General features: G+C 39.7%; 1 protein-coding gene and 2 non-coding genes across 3 annotated transcripts in view; all 3 read left to right on the plus strand.

Annotated features, from left to right (window-relative positions):
• Positions 1–18444, plus strand: part of LOC124305008 (protein enabled homolog) — a 42325-nt gene extending 23881 nt beyond the window's left edge. Inside the window, exons 2-10 of the mRNA XM_046763918.1 lie at positions 16065–16198; positions 16384–16473; positions 16576–16638; positions 17261–17326; positions 17439–17480; positions 17565–17636; positions 17706–17819; positions 17919–18097; positions 18313–18444. Of these exons, the coding sequence (XP_046619874.1) occupies positions 16115–16198; positions 16384–16473; positions 16576–16638; positions 17261–17326; positions 17439–17480; positions 17565–17636; positions 17706–17819; positions 17919–18083 (696 nt within the window). The 5' untranslated portion in view covers positions 16065–16114 and the 3' untranslated portion in view covers positions 18084–18097; positions 18313–18444. The remainder of the gene's footprint in view (positions 1–16064; positions 16199–16383; positions 16474–16575; positions 16639–17260; positions 17327–17438; positions 17481–17564; positions 17637–17705; positions 17820–17918; positions 18098–18312) is intronic.
• Positions 6376–6447, plus strand: Trnaq-uug (transfer RNA glutamine (anticodon UUG)). The gene has a single exon. It is a non-coding gene; the product is annotated as a tRNA-Gln (tRNA).
• Positions 9512–9608, plus strand: Trnay-gua (transfer RNA tyrosine (anticodon GUA)). The gene is made up of 2 exons: positions 9512–9548; positions 9573–9608. It is a non-coding gene; the product is annotated as a tRNA-Tyr (tRNA).
• Positions 18445–18911: the final 467 nt, after the last annotated feature.

Raw genomic sequence — 18911 nt, forward strand, 5'->3', positions numbered from 1 at the left:
TTTTTTTGGAAATATCTAGTTCCAGATACTTACAGCCTTTTTTAAATCTCTTCTTCAATTAAGTGACAAAAGTGCAGTTATTGGTAAATTTTATTATTCGAGAACCAGGTCATTGTCAGGTTTATTTAATACCAGCATCGGGTGATTGCGATCCGATTTAGATAAGTCAGGGTTAATTTCGATCGTACGTGGATTTTCCACGAAACACCCCCGAACAATATAATTTTAATAAACTCAACAAGGTCTTGAAAAAAATACGTTCATCAATTAAAACTCTACATTCGAAAAGATTTTTTTTCTGTACACATAATTTTTCGATTAACTGATAATCCGTACAGAAGAATAATTCGTTCCAGAATGAAATGATTAGTCTGTATTCATTAATTATAAGTGAAATAAAACGAACGGCGCAGTGTTTATTTGGGAATAGAAAAATGGTACAATCCGTGTTTCATTGCTCTGAAATGATTGCTTTTTTATTCGAAATTTTCTGGCTCTGAATTGGGTGAAATCGTTTGGGTTAAATTCATCTTGATTGGCATCTCAGCTTCCGAATCATGTTATTATATTTTTTGTTCAGCCTGTACGCCCGATAGGTCCTTAAATACTTTTAATGCATTTTGGTTATACCCAGCATTCGTGACGCGCCACGTATCCCCCCGGGTCAAACTGATCTCGAACGATTAATGTCGCATTATAACCCTTAAGCAGTAAAATGATGGCTCACGTGAAACTTGGGGCGTTTCGCTGTGATGCTGTTGCGTGCTCTACAGGGTTTCATTGCTGCTTTATATAACTACGGAGCAAGAAAATGAAAATAAAAATCTACGGTGATAATGATAACAGCGCTATATAGTAGAGGCAGTAAAATACCAAACGAAAACTTTAATAGAGAAATTTTTATTATTGCAACGAATTTATGTCGACCGATTTTTTTTCAGTTGTTCACTCAACATCGCCATTTTTGATCGTAATCAATATTAATTGGTGATACGTTGTCGAATCGAGTGTTTTTTCAATGCCGACGTGATTAAAAAAAAAAAAAAAGAAAAACAAAGCTTTCCGCTGAACGTGTAGAAAATAATCTTGAAAATCAATTATTCAGCTATTGTTCAAGGAAATGGAACAAATGTGATGGATTTTTAATAATTCTGAACCAATTTGAAACGAAGCATCGATATCTAAACTTTTTTAAGATTACAATATTTCTTATTTTTCTATTTTCAAAGAGATCCACAAAGCTTTCGTCATAAATTTTCGTCCAACCAACCTCATTAATATTCTTTGATTAAAAGATCGAAAATATATGATTAGCATCGAAAAAAAATGGATGAAAAAGTGATCGAATCGTGCGGGTTAATTGACACGAGAAATTTGTTTCCTCTGTTCGAAGACCGCAGGTGGGTATTTTTAGGATTGCAATTAAGTACCTGTAGTATAACCCGAGTAGCATTTAGGCGTATGTGAACGCGTTTACTTGCATGCGTGTATACGTAGCTGGTGGATTTTGTCGCGGCGTAAAATTGATTACCGAATACCGTTGGTGGGACGGGACGACGTGTACGTAAAGGGAGAAAGAGGGAGGGCGAGAAATTCCCCTGAAAACACCTAAATTATCGAACCGCGGGCAGCGGCACTGACCTATCCCGCAATTCCCTCGGTCGATTGCATCGCTCTCGTTCGGCCACGCCGGTGCCCCACTGCTGTAAATTGATACTCGTAATCACGCCTAATTGCTCTGCCTTTTCGTAAGGGAATTGGAAGAAAAAAAAAAAAAGAAACAGGCACAAAGCAAAGAAGAGAAGCTCGGGCAGTGATATTAATTATTCTTGTTCAATTTTTATTTACCTTTTATTCGACAAGTGCAAAATGAGGAATTAGAAATTTTATTGTGATTTGTACAGATTGAAATGCGGAAAAATTATTATTTGCAATTATATTTCAGAGAAATTGCTTGAATTTTTAATAGCTCAAATCATTAATAGTATCGTTTGCGTGTATCGTTAAAGTTTCACTCTAATTTACGTTTTGAAAATATAGTAGCAATCACGGGTCGTTTTTTTAGGGTATTTAAAAAATCTCCGATGATCAGTCTAAGGATAATAAATTCAAATTAAAATGTCGACTATCGTGCGTCAATATTATCAGATTCACTACGCAGGACATGAAATTGAAGTCGTCTTTTAATATCATTCAAGTGAAAGTGAAATTATTCTTTTTTCTTTAGTCAAATTCACTGTAGTTGTGCAATGTTTTCGCACTGTTTCGCAGTTTCTAGAAGTAATGAAAATGGCATGTGAATCAGGTGAATAATAAATGATTTGCTGATGTGGGCTTGAAAAAAAAAGTACAAAAATATTCATAAATCAAAAAAAAAAAAATAAATAACAAAAAATAAAGAAAAAATATATAAAAAAGCCACACCAATTCGTTCGAATGAATTAAAAGCCGTTCAAATAATTGATATTGACGTCATTTCAATGGTTGTGAGATCAGGTTTGCCTCGAACTCCTCATTATAAACATAATGTGATAAATAAATTTGTAAACAAATATGGATTCTCGTATTACAAAGAAAAATTTTACACGCTCAATTAAAGGTCAATTCAATATTTATTTCCTGCCCAATAATTAATGTCCACCATTTACAATATGTATATATATATAAAGCGTTGTGCAGCGTAGTGCAGTGAGCACAATACTCAAAGGTACTTCATACTACATACACATGTAATAATGCACAAAGAGGCGCATTAGTCACACACCATTTTGCCACCAGGCGTGACGACGTTAGGTGCTCTCACCCTCTCTCTTACTCTCTCCCTGCTTCTGTCTCTTTCTCTCCTCGGCTTTTTTCTGATCGTTAATTCAACGATCCCCTCACCCTTTCGTCCTGTCTGCCCGCAATACCGGCTTCCCACCCCATTATGTCATCCCCGTTCGTCTTCTTTCCTCGCCTCGTGTGACTGCCCCTATTTTCCCGCGTATTTTAAAATACAACATGGCCGACGCTTGTGACGCGCGGTCACGTGGCTCTATACGGGCCCCTTTCCGTTCCCCGACACCCCCCCCCCCCCCCCCCCCCCCCTCTTTCCGTAACGCACTCCGTGTCCCTGCATTGTTCAAGGCTTTTGTATGATAAGAACAATAATAACGGGCGTCACTACGAAGATGATAATTATTACGACGATAACAATGACACGGATAATTTTTTAATAACAACGCACTACGTGGTTTCAGTGGTAATTATAAAAAGAAAAATGTACCACGCAAACATGTAAGATCACTGCACTTGTTGAAGTTGTGTTTGAATCATTTTTACATATTACTACTGGAACGATCTGATTTACTTGAATTTGGAACATTTCTTGTCTCGGGAAAATCTACTAACTTTAACTTTTAGAGTTACGGAGGTAAAAGTAAACGAATAAATTGAGACAAAATTTGAGAAAACTCGTAAAAAAATTCACACGTTTTTCGGAACGATTAAAGTAATTGTCAAATATTCAGTAAGCAGAGGAACTGATCCGAACGTCTGGGAGAAAATCGTGCATTGCCTATTCAAACAATAATTATAATAAACACGTGTAAAACGTTAAAATTTAAAGTTCACCGTGAAAATATTTAAACGAAAAAAAATATCGCAGACAATATCAGGATTGAAAAACGGTGATTAATTGTGTTCCGAATAGGAAATCATTCTCAAAGATTTTACTTATTGCTCGTTGTCTGAGTAAGATTCTTTTAAACCGTAATATCGGATAAAATTTTTTATATAAGTGAAAGGCCAATTATATCAGGAATAACTGTTGATATTTTCACGGATTCCATGTTCCGGTTTCCTCTTCCGTTCGGATCAGATAATTAGCAGACGCTTCGCGGGGTCGCGTCTATTATACAAATATATCTATGTAATTCGTTGCCAGTGGTGTTAAGAACGCATATAATGTAACAATTATCGCGCCTACAGCAGGAACAACAACAATAGCAACGGTGATATACAGAGTGATTATCTAACCGAATAGACCGAATAGTCCGCCATCTGTTAAAACGCAACGCGCATACGCTAAAAACCGCGAGGAGTTGTTTGCCAGGGTGACCAACCGTCGTGAAGATAACCTAAAAAATTTCGACACTTGCGCTCAACGCCGCACGGCGTTATGACGGTTGGTCACCCTGACAAATTTTTGCACATGCGCATTACGTTGCAGCAGACGACGGGCCGTTCGGCCGTTAGATACAGTCACTCTGTATAGTAATAATGATAACAACAACGGCAATAATGACGGGAACGGTAATGGCGTCGCATGTTCTGGATGCCCGGGGCGTCTCGGTGACGTCGGGTGACATCAAAGTGACGCTATGTACCGCAGCCTCCGCAACTACATGCGCCAAGGCAGAACTAATGAGATTCACGTTACCAAGGCTCGATGTATACCTACCGATGATGCCGCTGCTGCGCTGCTTCTCCTTGAGGGAAGAAAAGCCGCGGAGATGAATCCAGGGTTAATTTTTATGCCGTCTCCCCCTCTTTTTTTTTTTCACCTCAATTGCAGATATCTTCCCGTCTCGAGGACCTTTCTTTCTCTCATTTCCCTCATCTTCGTTTCTCTTCCCCTTCAATTTATCATCAAAGTCAAAGCAACCTGTATTTTAAATCTTGCGTTTATCGACTCTGCAGGGTTACGATCTTTATATTATACGAATGTTTGAATATTTATTTCTTTTTTTTACCACATTTTCAAATATTGCACGACTCTTGGATTATTCCTTTTACATTGCAAGCATCCCGAAAACAAAACGAAATGATAATAATGAAAATGTAGTTGCACAAATTTTTTTTTTTTTTTTTTTCTCATGCTTCCGGAGCATTATCACAATTTTAGAACATTTTTCTTCTTCTTTTTTTTTTGTCAACGACCGAATTTCAAAACACGAAAATTACACGACGACGCAAATTTTAATCGTCAAAAAAAGGAGGTTTTAAACTTTTGACGGACATTGTGTTGAAATATTCACCGCTCGTACACCTAATGTTATTATGCACATCTGTATACAATGTACATATGTCATATCTGTCCTTATGCGCGCATTAAATGCCTATTACAATTCGCAATTGTGTAAAGTTGAAAAAAACTTGCGGGGCGGACGCAAGCGCGCGCATTATTCAAAAGAGCTCTGGGGGTTACGTCGCATCGATAGCTTCGCATTTCCGGTTTCCGGTGTACGAACCCTGCGCAACAAACTCCCGTCCCATAGAATATCACTGTGCGTGTGTATAAGCCTGTGTATACGTGCATGTACAATAGTGTGTCGTATATAGTTTCGTTACCCGAGCTATTATAAAAATCACCCTTCAAGTGCAACGGCATATTTATTGCCAACATCCGTTCAATTAGGGGCTGCTGATACTTCGCGAAGAGCCAACTTTACTCGGCACGTAGGTATAGGTATAATATATTATATACACCGACGCTTTTCCTTTCCGAGGGGGGTTTTACACCGTACATATACATCTATAACACAGCTGGGAAAAAAAACTAAGAGACAAGTTTCAAAAAAAAAAAATCGCTACGCGATGTATTATAATTAGTTGTAATATTTAGCAATTGAATTATTCGTGGTTATTTGAGGCAATTGTAGAATTACGATACAAATACTTGTGTATCGGTGAAAGTGACGAAATAATTTTTAGAATTGAAAAAGCGATAAGAGAATTCCTTCGTATAAAATCCTCTGGCTTGTTGCAATTTGTTTAATTATCGTTAACGCGATATCTTGCATCGTTTGTCAGTTATTACAAATACGTAATTATGCGTATGCATATCGGTTCTTCTATAATTGCATCTTCCGACGTTATGTTTTATATTCACAATTACAAACAGACGTTAAATTTATTATCTCACTCATTGATATTCCGTCATTTTAATTCTTAATTTATCTTGCCAGCGAGAAATAAAATTTCATAGTTAAATTATGCGTCTAATTATAGATAATAGTGTGGTCAAAAAGAAGAAAAAAGTACACTTAGAAATAGAGCAACGTTTAATCGTTCCAAGAATCGAGCATGCTTGTTTATTCAATTGCAATAATGCGTCTTATCTATTCAAGCATTCGAGGTTGAGTTAGGTTATCATAATATATTCTACACACGTTCGGTTTTATCGTTATTATTTCACATTTTTTTTTTTTTTTTTTTTCATTACTTATTCACCTTCTAACGTATACTCAACCACGCATCGATACAAATACCAAAGTGAGCGTGCGTGACGTTTTTATTTAATTTCATTCGGTTTTGTAAAAGTAATTTGCCTACGATGAGGCTTCTCTCGCTGTATCAATTCTTGTACAAACAGTTCAGACAGTTGAATATCGAGGTCCCATGGTGTAATGGTTAGCACTCTGGACTTTGAATCCAGCGATCCGAGTTCAAATCTCGGTGGGACCTTAGTAATATTTTTTTTTTCTTCTATTTCTTACGCTTCTTATTCTTTTAACCCAACATTATTTTCTATTGTTAATTTTATCGTAAGAAAGAGGATCTGTGTATTGTTAAGAACAAAAAAACAGCATGAAACTAACTAAATTTCTGATCTGTATAACCATACGCATGCCTTGCGCACATACTTATAGGTGGTATACGGAACGAGTGAAACAGGTTTTACGAATAACTTATTTTTCATTCAAATATAATAATAACAATAATATAAATTGAAATTAGTATCGCGTCTGCAAGCGTTCGTGATCGAAAAACCAGAGAGAGAGAGAAAAGAAAGAAAGAAAGAACATATTTTTATTGTACTAGGACGTATGCATCCGCGGGTACAAAGTGAGAGAGTACATTTTGAGATATCAGACTTACGTACTACTTGTAATTAATTTTAGCTTAAGAGAGAGAGAGAGAGAGAGAGTGAGCGAGCAGGCAGGTTGTATATATAGGTATATAAATAAAATAGCTATATATATATATAGAGAGAGAGAGAGAGAGAGAGGAAAGGGATGAGGTATATATTATAAAATTTTGCGCACCTGTAGTCTCGAGTTCGTAATAAAATCGAGAGAGAAAGAGAGAGAGAGAGAGATAGGGAGAGTTTATTGAAGATTTTTCTCTATAAAATTCAAGTCGACGTTATCGTAAACAGTTTTGAAAGATTATTACCGCTCTCAAGTTAGTTCATCAAGATGTGACAACAGCCCCATCAAAATCTCGCTTCGATCGTAAAATACTTTCCCAATTTAAATTTAAACGGCATCATCCCTCCCGCCTCTCGCAGTTAAGGAATAGCACCGGCAGCACCGGTATATAATAAGAGAAGAGCTTCTACGCTGCGGTTAACGAGCAGAACTTCGCGTAACCGAGATGACGAGGAGAGGTTGCGGGCGGATGTTGAGAGCACCGAAGGTAGCCGAATCGAAGAGGAAGAAGATTTGGGTTAAAAAAAAAATAGATGAAAAAAAAAAAACAAGGAAAAAACCAACGATGGATTAAACGAATCGCGACCCGCACCGACTGACAGTAATTATTTTCATCTGAATTATACTTCATACCTACATGCTCGAGTTGTGGGTTTTATATCGGTTTTATTGTAGATCCGGTGGCGTTAAAATTGAAGCGAAATCGTTTAGAGCCCGGGAATATGGGGCGAGCTCATCGTTTTCCTCGGGATGGAAAGGGGAAAGGGGACGGAGGGCATAACTAATTTAGAACCCTTAGTTATGGAGCCCCGGCGGATGTCTTATCCCCGAGGATAATACGTTATACTGTCAGGTCTAAGATCGCTTTCTACAAATTCAGGGACATTAAAGACGGAGACTTGATTGGATAACAAACATTTTATTGAGTTTAATTTTCGAAGTGAAACGCCCGCGGTGCAATACCATTCATATATACATACATATACGTGAGGGGTAAAAGGCGCTTCCTCTCGAGAACGTTAAACTTTAACAGCTTCTTAGCAATAAATAATATTATGCACACGAACATCCGCCGTCGCCGCACCCCGCAAGAACGAAGAAAAATCCCCATTCCATCCTAGCCTCGTGCAGGCAATTAAATAAAATGTGATACGTTCGAGTTATGACGCGAATCTTTATTGTTTATGACACAGAGGCTCGAGAGAAAGCCCCGCGGTTCTGGACTCCCTTGTATGCAAAGGCGTAAAAAAAACGTCACCCTGTCGTCTCAAGCACCGCGCGTTCTTCGAGTTCAATTCAATTGATTGCCCCCGAGAAGAGAACGAAATCACCCTGCAATCGTGGTTCCGTAAAATTGCTCAGTTTGTCCAGGCGTTTCGTGTTTCGTGCCCTGGACGGCCAATGGGAGCGAAGGATGCGCGTGGCCGGATGCGCGGATCGGCCGATCGTCGAGAGCTCTGTTCGTTTTGCGTTCGAAAACCGTTCAGGTTTCGAATCTCTCGATCATTTTTCCCGAAGAAGGGGTACCGAGATGGTTTTAAACCGATCTCGCGTCTCTTCGAATATATTTCCAATAAATCCGTACAGCATCTTGGGCCAATTTCCTCGCCCCCGGTTACCTCGAGTCATAAAAGTCTGATATTTAAGATTTACGTCCGTCACGGCAATTATAATGTCTTTTATTACAAGCCCCCCCCCCCCCCCCCCCATCTTAGACCTCTTCCTCCTGCTTTTCCTTCTTCCCCGTTCCACAGCCGCGCGGAATAAGTTTCATCGTAAAAATGTTATTAGGCCACGCTTTCCAGTTTCCATCGACGAATGGGGGGCCGCCGTTTAAACAAGACGCGAAATTTTTATGCCCGAAACTCCTCCGGGCGTAAAAACGATCGCGTCTCGTCCCCCTCATCGGCGTTCGTAAAATCCACGTAACACGCACATGCCTAAAAGCGTGCTGGTATGCCGGATATATCGGTCCGGAATAACCGGAGACGCGTTTCTTCTTTGCAACTCGGAATTGCTGACCCCTTGAATTATTCAAGGTAGGTCGGATCGCGCTCTCTTATTCTCTCGTTAACGGATCCGCATCGCGCGGTAATTCGCCGTTTGAAAATGGCGCCACATTTTCCCGCTCGTTTGTCGCACGGCGACCGTCGTTTATTCTGTTCGCGCGCATTCGCGCTTGCTGGATTATTCACCGATGGCCAGTAATTAGGTGTGCGGGACATTGCATGTACATGGATCAATTTCTCCGAGCAGTTAAGCCCCCCCTATTCCCGGTTCACGGTGAGTCGCTATCACGAAAACACTAAAACACTACCCCATCTCGATGATTTTACGACCCGCGGCCACGCTTTCCCGCTCTTTTTCATTCGGGCGAAAACGCGATTTCGGTATTATTTGTTTGTTTCTCTTCAACTCCCCGGCAAATTCACCAAGTTGGCAATTTCATCACCGTAACAAAATAGATTTCATCATACGCGGATATTCCCGCCGTTATCCGAGTTGAAAAGATAGGCGGCATCGAGGAAGATAAAAATGGGTCGAAACTTTGATCGGTGAAACGGTGATCTCATTAATTTTGCACCTCCATCGTACAGCCTTCGATAGCTCAGTTGGTAGAGCGGTGGACTGTAGTTGGCAAGATAACGAAAGAGAGACATCCATAGGTCGCTGGTTCAAATCCGGCTCGAAGGAGTAAATTTTTTTTTTTCTGTAACCCCGTCTCAGTACATTTTTTTGTTCCTTACTTTTTTGAATTCGATGTCTTCGGACAAATTAACGGTTTGTAACGAATGAAAATCTGAATTGATTGTATACTCCTAGTATTCTGCACAAAGCGAAAGTTTCGTGATCGTTTGCGGTGTTTTTATTTAATTTTTTTTTTCTTTTCATCACCGATATATTTTCTTCCTAAACGTATTTTTTATTTTCCTTTGAACTCTAATCTCAATTCTTATCGCAACATACGATAGGTGTATAATACGTTCCTAAACAGATACGAAGGGTGCGCAGGGTGTCGGTTGAGATTCGTCGTGCGGCTTCAGCGAGAAGGAAAAACCACTCAAATTAATTTCAATTTGAAGAGAAGGTGGTAGGGGGGGGGGGGGGCGCTGCATATTGTCCGCAGAGAGTGGATATATCCAAGTTGACATGTAATCAGTGGATCCCCTGTTTCGTTCGGATAGGGGGAGGAGGATCCGCAGCGCGACGAATATTCGGCAACACCCTAGTTTCTGTATTTCTATCTTCTCTCTTATATATATTTCGTTTCTATATATGTATTATACGGACAATGGCCCCTCTTATGGTTGGTTAACCTTTGACTGACACCCAACCCTCCTTCCAATATCCACTAGACTCTTCCGCTACGCCCAACACCCTCGAGTCGATCCTTGTCTGCACGTACAATCCGCACACTAGTTCGGTCAAGTTGCACATTTTTTCACCCTGCAATCCTGTTCCGATCCCCTCGACAAATCTCTGAATCTTTCCTATAATTGCTCGCAGATGATGTTTAAGAACGCATCGTTATTGCTGTTGTTATTATTGTTGGCACGTAGGGCATAAAGATCGCGGTGAGAAAGTCGAACGGATGATAAAGGACGAGTTCAGTTACGTTGAGCTGAAGTTATTGAAACGTTGAAATAATTACTCCCCTGCAAAGCGAATAGCGTTTTCGATTATTATTTAACCCTTTCGGTCGCACATTTTTTAACTCCATATTTTGGCATGAATTTTGTAACCCGAAGGTTTTTGGGGTCGCTGATCAAGAATCTGAGGTCAGGATTTGATTATTTCTAAATCCAAGATGGCGGATCCAATACGGCGAATGTAAAATCGAAAATACTATAAAAGTTCGATGATTCTGGCCGAAAATTGTTAGGCAATGATTTTTGGGTTTGTACGAAGTATAAAGATTATTTGAAGCTGTAAATAAACTGTGACAATAAGGCTGGGAGATGGAAATTTTTAATTCCATGAAAATGTTAAATCCGGACACGCAGTGACTGGGAAGAAAGTTTGCAGATAAAGAGAAATCGGAAGCTTTTACTTGTAGCTAGGCACTTGTATCATTACCAACTCGACAACTACGGGGATTATTTTGTCTCTTGGACTATTTATTTTATTATATCCGATTTAGCCGAACCTGAGCCGGCAACATATGATGCTCGAGCTCCTAATGCCGTTGGGGTTTCACACATCCTTAATTTTGATCCAACAGGGTGACGACGTCGCGTTTGCAAAGTGCAACGGGCAGTGGCAGTTCGCTATTGTTGAATCGTTTTAGATTAAATCAGGGATGATTCAGATGGATTATATTCACGGTTGAACGGCACTCAGTGACGCCTCCCTAAGTTTGCATCCCCATGACTGCGGCGTGAATCGATTGGCGGCATAACGAAAAAAAAAAGAAAAAAAGAAAGGGAGAAGAAAAAAAAACAACAAAAACGTGACACGAACTTGTCATAATCCTGCAGATTTCGGGCGGAGAACCGATCAAAGGAATCACGGGGTTCGGTTGGTGGAATGCGACAGGTGTTCCTTTCTCTCTTCAAATTATCAGTTATCAGGTTCGACTTGTTCTCGAGCCAAATACTGGTACCCACACTTGTTTACACGGGTAAACAGGTGACTCCGGTTTTACGCGAGGCGAGAGAGTTGACTCACCTTTCAGTATCTACTCGTTTTACTGCCCTCCAGTTTCTAGGTTTCTTACTACTTTCCAACTACTCAAATCTCGAACGCGAATTGGTACTTTTCGCCCCAATCTACGCTTTGTGAAAGCCAATTCAATCCTCGAATCATCGCTCCCAGAATCTAATTGGAAGTTGCATCCAAGGGTTGAAGGTTTAATGTTCCTGTCTTTAGGGTGTTTCGTTGGAAAGAAAATTCTTTCTTTGTTTTCTTTCATACCCGAAAAACCTGTTATAGTCAAATTCGTCACAGAGATCTCGTGTTCATTTTTCCTGTAAAATCGATAATTTAGTCACTAATACATGTACATGTAGAGACGTTTAAGGATGAATTTTTACGTAAATTTGAGTTTCAAGAGGTAGTTTGTAAATTGTTGAAGCTGCAGACTCTGCTGTGAAAACATTTTTCTACAGAATTAAATTATCTACAAATCTGTCGTTCAAATTTTGTTTGTAAAGTCAATAATTCAGCGACCGAAGAAGTTTAAAAGTAAGTTTTTACACGAACTTGACTTTCGAGCCGAGCTGACTCAGGGTTTTTGAACTATTTAAGCTACAAATTTTACTCGAGGAAACTTTCCTGAAGAATTTGATTCTCTACAAATTGCTTCCAGGAACAAGATCCCATCATTGGAGGCAGCTGAGTGACAACAATTTAAAACATAGTAGAAGGAAAAATTTGAATTCCGATGGCGAACTTAATTCAAAAATAAATTTCACAGACCCTTCGGCTATAAATTAGGTTTTTTTTTTTTTTTTTTTATATATATATACACAACTATGGCGGTATGTACTCAATGAAATTTTTACCAGTACAGTTTGCTTATGTTGACGTCTGATCGAAGAAAAAGTATATAAAACATTGAATCGGGGATTGATACAATGATTTGCACGTTCAATGTTACCGACAACTTTTCCCAATTCGCCAACAGATGAAAGGTTGGTTTTTTTTTTGAAAAGCGAGAGGGTGCCGTCTTGGTGTTTGTGACGGGGGCGGGCGGGGGGTGGAGGGGTTCATCGTTCGGAACAGGCGTAATCGATTCGGCAGGAAGCCGAGCGGAAATCGCTCTGTGACGTTCAGACGTTACCGGAGCGAGAAATTACTCATCGTTTCGATTGAGGTTAATTAATTAGATAATCAAGAGAACCCCGCCCATCTCACATTCAGAAGTCTCTACTTTCTTCCCTGTTTCGACGTCAGACATCCCTCTGATCCTCCGGGGACCAGGTACACACTTCGCAGAGTCACCTAAGGACACGCTCCGGGCTCATCTTTGGTTCACCCTTATCGGATGAGAAGGATCGAGGAGGTGAAGGGGGAGAAAAATGAACGAGGCAGTAAAAGTGATCGCTAATTATTGTAAGTAACTAATTGCCGGACGCGGGTGGTCGGATTTCAATATTTAGTTTCTGCACAATTTTTCTCCGCTGTGTTGAAATCCGAAGAGAGAGAAAAAAAAAAAAATGACGGCGTTGTTTCTCTCCTTTCAATATTCAAGAGGAAAGGGTATTTATCGTACGTATATTCCAAGGGATGGAGATCGTTGATACAAATTTTTTGGGCAAACGTGACTCATGATAAATGCAGGTGGTGAAAAACAAAGGTATTACATTTCGTTCAGGGGGTAATTTTTTTTACAACTCGATATGCGTACGTAAACCCATACCTGTCTGCACGCGCGGCATGTTAATCGCGGTGAAAATAATATATAAGCGATGATACGGCTATGCAGTTTAATGGCGAGGAGGAAGAACTTGTTGATGTATGCACGCTGATTTAAAAGCGATACGAATATTTCCTTAGACCTATTTCACGTGGCGTTTTACAAAACATCGGAAATAATACCGAATCACCGTGTTTTTCACAATTTTACAACGCCAAATGTCTACCCCCCCCCCCCCCCTTGCCGCCACGTTCAGCTGCCCGCTTTGCCTCGAGTTTATGATTGTCTAGTTGATGCGTACAGTCGTTCGTTTTCCTCGAGTGAAATTGAATAGATTGATGCCAGAGATATGTTGAAACAACAGAATAGTAGAGAGAACAAGATAATCAAGAGGGGGAGTATAGAACGAAGAAAAAGAGAAACGTATGAAAATCGCAATGTATGATCAGAAATGTCGCAATTCTAAAGCTCGGAATTTATTCATATACAGAGTGTCATTTTTCGGACAATGTGAAAATTAATGAGAAATGAAATTGTTTGAAGTTTTCAACGAACTGATAAATATTTTGGGAAATAGGTTAGTCGAAGGATTAGTTTTTTTTTTTTTTGAAGAGCTTTTCGATTCGCTACTTACGTTAGAACCCCAGAAAATTTCAGAGATTTAAAACGATCCGTTTGTTTTCAGTGCGTCGTTGAAACAAATTTTTAATCGAATTAACGTACCTGGGTTTTAAAAAATTGAAACAGAGATAGGGAATAAATATCCGATTCACGATGTCGATACGACTCGTAGATTAAAATATGCAAAATCGGATCAACTATACTTTAGAAATTTGACAGACGGTCGATTATCTCGAAAACTCCATTATCCAATCTTCAAATCTTGGCTGTGTCACTTTTACGCAGCGTACCTATTTTCACTCTCTCTCTATGTCCACGATCACCGAAATATTTCGTTTTGCTGCTTTGTTTAAAACTTTATACCCCGTATACGCAACGTTACAAGTTCGAAAGCGATTTGATCTTTATGGTTTTATAATCGTCGAGGCACTTTCGACGGGTTGATAGTATCGTAGTAGCGTTTATTGTCGGCTGCGTAAATATGTACATACGTACTTGTTATACCTACCTGTAACTGCGATGCATGTCAAACTGTCGCTGCCGCCGGTGCAGCATAGATCCAATTACTGCAATCATACAAAATTGCACGATGAAAATTACAAGCGTACGCACAGTGAGCGCGGCGAGTCAATTATGATATTAGCGATACAGAATTACCGCCTTCTTCGTCAAATATTCAAACCAGCCAACATCAATTTCACAATAATCGGTGATACGCACCCTGCACCCAACAACCTCGCAGCTATCCGTCCTACGCTAAGAATTTTCCGCCGTATTTGCCTTTCGCCCGATGTGAAAATCGTCGTGATCGCAGCAACGAAGCGCTCCTAAAAACGCAAATTCTTAGCCCCCGCGGTTTTTGAATTAGAGCGAATCGAAGGAAGCCAATCGCGTCGCGCCGTCGCGTCACGTGATCGCTGTTGATTGGCCGGCGCGGTGCGCGACCGTTAAAAATTCGAACGGCTCTCATTTGAAAACCGCTTAACCGTCGAGTCTCGCGTTTCGACGAATCGTCACGGTTTCTCGCCAGGAATTTTCTCGCCAATCGTCGAATGATTTCCTCCTCGTCGTTGAGTCGATGCGGGCATTCGAATACAATTATTCCGGGCTCCGGGATAGCGACGGAATCTTGGAGTGTTTGAAAGCAGAGTTTCTAGTGTTTTGACAGTTGATCCAAATCGGGCGTCCCACCCTCGGCTTCCGCCGTGTTTAGGCCGCTCGGTATTTAGTTAGTCAACCCTGCCCCGAGGCTCGATGGGAGCCAGCAAGTGTCGCCGAGATAGAACCTTTCATGTGCTAATCTATATTGATTCAATCAAACGCCTGTTCAACGACTGCGGCCGAGTCGGGTTTCCCTCTCTGTCCTCGCCTACCTCTGATCCTTGTCGTCCCGTGTTTTTCCTCTTCTGCATTCGGGAGTACAATATTATAATACATCGTACGCGTAACGATCACAGGCCGGGAGCTTCGCGGCCACGATCGCGGATCGGTACATTAGGCCCCGAAATTTGTCGGCTTGCACAAACAGAATTATGTATAAATATACGTATATTTACACCGAATTCATTCGAGACGGTGTAAATATTTACCGGTATATATTTACGTACGCGTATGTAATATGTGTACAATTCGTGGGGACAAATTGCTGTGCAACTATAGTTATTTTTTATTACACACCCGTATTTTTATCGGGATTAAACAAACTCGGGGTCGTTCAAACGCTAGTTATCTGTAAAACCTGGACTAAATTGATTTGTACACATATAATTTTAAATAAACCAACGTATATCGCGTGAAATTGTGCAATGAAATCTTTGTCCTTTGCATCAATGGGTACAAAATGTAATTGACTTTCTTTCAGTCTTATGTAATAAAGTTGAACTCGTCGTTGTATATTATAAATCAGTTAAATCGAGTAATCACACTTTTATCGTAACAACGCTTTTCGAGTGTAATTACATCGGCGATCTATAACGATTTTCAACAGTTTGTCATTCCTTCCGACCGTCAAATTTTCGCTGCGACCTTCGCGTCTGTTTGCGTTGCGTGAAAACACGTAATGCGACAGGCGTAAATTATATCGCGATTTATTGTCGTCGCGTGGATTGGTTTTTTTTTTTAAATAATTATTTTACTCTTATCCCTTCCCTTTCTTTTCTCTTCTGTTATAGAGAAAAATTATATCGATGGACGAATAAACAATTCTCGGCATCCCGAAAGTATGTTTTACAGAAGACAAGGATATTACTATCGGCTTATCAAACACTTACCCTTTATCAAGCACTTCGATATCTACGATCCTCAGGTAATCGCGACGATGATTCAACCAACGAGCATGTCTATTTTCATAACCGTTGGTCAAATTCATGTAAAATACTCTCCGCTTTATCATCGAATCTAACCTAAAACATCGTAACACGCCTAATTCGTAAATCAGTCATCGTTATCATTATCGACTATCAACTTTTCATTGATATTAACATCCGGCAGTCGTTTATCCGCGAAGATGTTCTGGATAACCTTGTCGTCTGCATGCTCGTCTACTGCCTTTTCTATTTCGGTTTATGGTACGCCGACAAGGTACGACGAGGGACCAATTAATCTCTAACAAATACAGAGAATATTGCTACTGATAAACCAATAATCATGGTTCACCGTTTTTATTTTAAATTTCCCATCCAGGTCATCAATCAAATCGAGAAAGTAAACGAGAAAATGGTCGCGGTTGTACGTGACAATAAAACCGTATGTACAATTTGTTGCAAATTACTTTCCTGCAGATTATTATTGTTACTGTTATTTAATCCCATTGCCAAAAAGTAGAGGGACAAATGTTCGAATGACCTGTACAGACATTCGGTACGGGGAATGATTTTTAAGTGTTCTTTTAGTCGCTAGATTTTTTCGGAACAAAATCCATGCTGATGAGAATGAAAGAAAAAATCGTTCTTGGTAGTTAGATAAGTAATAATTCATGTTTGATTTTCGTAGAAACATAAAATGTGGTTACAAAAATTCCAAGTACTCGGAATGTAGTGAGAAATTAATTAAATTTGACGATATCAATATTTGGGTTTTTAACCCGAATTTCATATTTTCAATTCAAACCGCAGACGTTAATCAATTCGCTTGTACAGTGAATGTGCATAATCTATTTATAAAAGGTAAAAGCCACGAAGAGAAGATAAATTGGAAGAAATAGAGAGATTAAATAATAATAGTGATGATTATGATAGAGAGAAATGAGAAAACGAGAATGGCTCGAATTTGTTTGCGCGTATATAATTTCGTTTTCCCTTTTTTCACCAACAGTCACGATTTATATTCTCAACTTGTACACAATTATCATAACGATTGACGATTCTAGAAATTGGAGGACTTGAGCACCCTGAAAAAGAAGCGATTAGAGTACGAGGATGTGGTTGTCAAAACGGTGGGTAAAATTTTTTGACAAAGTCGGATAAAAATTAAATGCGTGAGTTGAAAGGGAGAATGAGAAATTTGAAAAACTAAAGATCTATCTCTTGCTTTACTTTCTATTTCAGAAAGGTGTGCAACGTCAGATCGAAACATATCTAGAAAACGAAGTGAGCGTCTGATACGAGGGGAGGCAAAAAATTGCGAAAAAAAAAAATTAAAAACCTAAACGACGATAATTCTTTTTTCCTCAGCTGGAAATATTGACCGCGGAACTGACGGCGACGGAGCGGAAAATAGGCGATTTGGAAAAAGTGTTTGGAAAAGTAACGTCGCTTAATATCGTCGTGGGAATTTTTCAAACTTGCAAATTACACGTAACAGGTTATTTTCAGTGCAAATCTGTGGGAAACGCTTTTAACACGGGAATACCCGCTTCCGGTCCGGAAGGCGAAATGGCGATCGAGGACGGCCAGGCGTCATCGGAGGAAAAACCGGAAGACGTTAAGGTTCGCCGTTTACACGTGACGAACGATCGTTATAATCTCAATTCTTCGTTAGATCAAAAGAAAATGATAAAAAAAAAATTTCATCCCTGATATTTTCAGGTATTGGAACCGTCGTTCCCGCCCCCCTTGCCGCCCGAACCTCCGCCCCGGAAGTACGGAATCTTCGTCGCCAGGCCACCCGGACATCGCGTCATTCCCGGATATAGACCGCCACCCCCTCCACCGCCCCCGAAAATCGGATTCAAGCTGCCCGGCATCTGCTGAGCTTTCGGAATTCGGTCAGTTACCTGATTTCCCTTTCTCTTTTTCTCATATCGTTTTCCCCCCTTTCCAACGAATAGAAACAAAATTCCTGCGACGATTTTGTAGTTTTTTTTTTTTTTTTTTTATCGTTTAGCGATTAAAATGCTTCTCTTTTCTCTCACCCCCAGAGTATAGATAAAAGTCAGTTTTATGCAAACACTGTAGAGAAAATATTGTTCACTGATTTCAGCCGCCGGATCGGATCATTCGGACAGAAAAATCATTGAGCGGAACATTTGGCAGACGAGGAGATTTGGCGAAAGTGAGGAAAAATCGCGAAATTTAGGAACGAAACGGCCGGTAGACGATCGCAGTGCAAATATTTTCAGAAACTTATCACCGCTTACAAAGACGCTTTTGAGGCTTGCGCCTATTCTGCTTTCCGAGGAATAAAATACGTCAAGTTGATTAGGTTTTTATTTAATATGTATAAATAAATCTACGAGAATAATCAATTCGTCGGTTTACTATATTTACACGATTTTAGTAAAAAGGTAGTAACAAATCGACTGTATTTTAATTCTTTTATATCTATATATATATATTAACGTGGAAGTAATAATTGCACTGAAAAGGGAAAGTCAAGACTTTCAGGTTCGGTTTACGTTGAGATGCAGAGTTTAACAAATCTGCTCGTGTTGACCCTGTGAATATGCAGCCGGTAAAGAAATCGAACTCTTGCCATCGGACGGTGGGTCAATGTTCCGAAATGCAAGATTCGAAAAATTCAAATTACGATAGAGCAAAGTTCCGAAAAGTAGAGTTTGGACAGAGATAAAGATCATGTAA

The sequence above is a fragment of the Neodiprion virginianus genome, chromosome 5, assembly GCF_021901495.1.
Source record: "Neodiprion virginianus isolate iyNeoVirg1 chromosome 5, iyNeoVirg1.1, whole genome shotgun sequence".
In the NCBI taxonomy this organism is placed as follows: Eukaryota; Metazoa; Arthropoda; class Insecta; order Hymenoptera; family Diprionidae; genus Neodiprion; species Neodiprion virginianus.